Source organism: Poecilia reticulata, linkage group LG16 (assembly GCF_000633615.1).
Source record: "Poecilia reticulata strain Guanapo linkage group LG16, Guppy_female_1.0+MT, whole genome shotgun sequence".
Classification (NCBI taxonomy): domain Eukaryota; kingdom Metazoa; phylum Chordata; class Actinopteri; order Cyprinodontiformes; family Poeciliidae; genus Poecilia; species Poecilia reticulata.
In genome coordinates, this window is record NC_024346.1 from 9,831 (window position 1) to 11,790 (window position 1,960).

A 1,960-nucleotide genomic window follows, 5' to 3' on the forward strand; every position below is an offset into this window, starting at 1 on the left:
CCTCTGACTGGTCCTCTGACTGGTTCTCTGACTGGTTCTCTGACTGGTCCTCTGACTGGTCCTCTGACTGGGCCGCTGACTGGTTCTCTAACTGGTCCTCTGACTGGGCCGCTGACTGGTTCTCTAACTGGTCCCTGACTGGGCCGCTGACTGGTTCTCTAACTGGTCCTCTGACTGGTCCGCTGACTGGTCTGGATCTGATGTGCTTCCTGTCCAGTATCTACCCGTCCTCCTCATTAATCAGCAGATTGATCAGTTTTCTTCTGTGGTTCTAATTAAGTGTAAAATGTTGCTGTTCTTCCTCTGGAAGCTGAATCTGGGCCGATATTGATATCCGATTATGATGTTATGGCCGATATTTACCAATAATATCTTTATGAGCTCTCCTCTCATAACCCTTATAGATGCATATTTTAGTAATTTAAACTTTAATCTGCATTGATACACAGTGGAAACGATCTTGGCATGGACTGCAGAAGCTAACGCCCACAGCGATGAGGAAACCGAGATTCTCACTAGAATCTGCTTTTACTCTCAGGATTCTTTGTGAATTTGGCGCCAGGTTGCTTTCGGACGATCTATATTTTACTTCTAGCCTCCTATTGTTCCCGCGTCTCCTCTTCCAGATGAGTAAAAACCTGCAGGCAGGTCTGGAGGAAGCCAAATCTGAGGGAAGAGCATGTTTGCTAATATTGGCTCATCGTGTTTGCAGACAGGGAGGAACCAGTCTGAGAGCTGCACTCCCAGTCTCACCTTTCCAGTTTTATCTGCTCCTCACCAGTAAACCTCAGAGTATCTGAACCTGCAGCTCAGGCAGGAAGTACAGGAACCTGGAAAACACCTGCCATCCGTCCAGGTGGTGCAGAAAATGACTGGTTCCAGTTTCTGCTGCAGACGGAATCAGCTGTTTTCCTTTTATATCAAAAATAATTGTTTTACCTTTCAGTGTGGCGATTATTGCTTGGCCTCAGTGTGCAGCCTGGTGGCTGTAAATGGCAGAACGGAGCGCCAACGACACATTGATGAGCATTAGTGAGCGATGAAATGAGAGGTTTAGACACGAAGCAGCGCTGCAACAAGGTAACGACTCACCAGGTGGGAGTCTGAAGATGAAGAGCATCGGTTTGTGAAGATCCACAGACGGAAGAGGAAGTAACTTCAGTCCAAGGCTTTAAAAACGTTGGGGGTGTTTGTGGCAACACAGGAAGTGGGCCTGCAAAAATAAAAGTCACCTGTGTATAAAATGTCCTGGTGTTTCTGAAGCTCCGCCCTGGAATTCATCCCAACATGGCTCCTCCATTAACCCTTTAGCAGCGTTTCTACCAGCTGTGCTCCGAGCAGCAGCTCCTCCAATGAGCTCAGCTGGCAACGCAAAAATGGAGAGTAGTAGGAGAAGGTAGCAAAGTGAGGAGTGGACAGTTTGTCCTCCAGCAGCCTAAACCTGCAGCAGCATAGCTACGGAGGTAGCTCAGGAGCTATCAAACACACGCCGTTTGCTTCAAAGGGTTTTCAATAATTGTGCATTTATGTGGTCAGTGAACCCGCAGCTGGTGTGGCATTAGATTGACCTTTGACCCTTGTTTTGTGGTTGTGGGTTGGCATGTGTTCTGGTTCTGACCCGTTTTGTGTGTTTTCAGGACGGCCATCCCGACAGGCTGCTGTGTGAGCTGGAGGTGGGAGGACAGCGCCTCCTGCTGGACCTGGAGAAGAACCAGTAAGTACCAGTACTGGTCTCACTACCAGCATGGTACCGTACCAGTACGCTGCCCGTCTGGACCCATTCAGAACCATTAACCCTCTCTGTTCCCGTAGCAACCTGCTGCCCAGACCGCCCAACATCTTCTTCTACCTCCCCAACGGAACCGGAGTGTCTGTGCCGGCCGAGCCTGTGGTGAGTCAGTGAACGCAGCGCGGTCCCTTCGGGTTCTCCGGCCCGGTTTGTCCCTTCGGGTTCTCCGGC

The 1,960-nt window shown here is 49.9% G+C and overlaps 1 protein-coding gene across 1 annotated transcript in view; it reads left to right on the top strand.

Moving 5' to 3' along the window:
- LOC103477510 (disintegrin and metalloproteinase domain-containing protein 15-like) overlaps positions 1 to 1,960 on the top strand; it is a 33,370-nt gene that overhangs the window by 9,738 nt on the left and 21,672 nt on the right. Inside the window, exons 3-4 of the mRNA XM_017309307.1 lie at positions 1,638 to 1,714; positions 1,813 to 1,899. Coding sequence (XP_017164796.1) covers positions 1,638 to 1,714; positions 1,813 to 1,899 — 164 coding nt within the window. The remainder of the gene's footprint in view (positions 1 to 1,637; positions 1,715 to 1,812; positions 1,900 to 1,960) is intronic.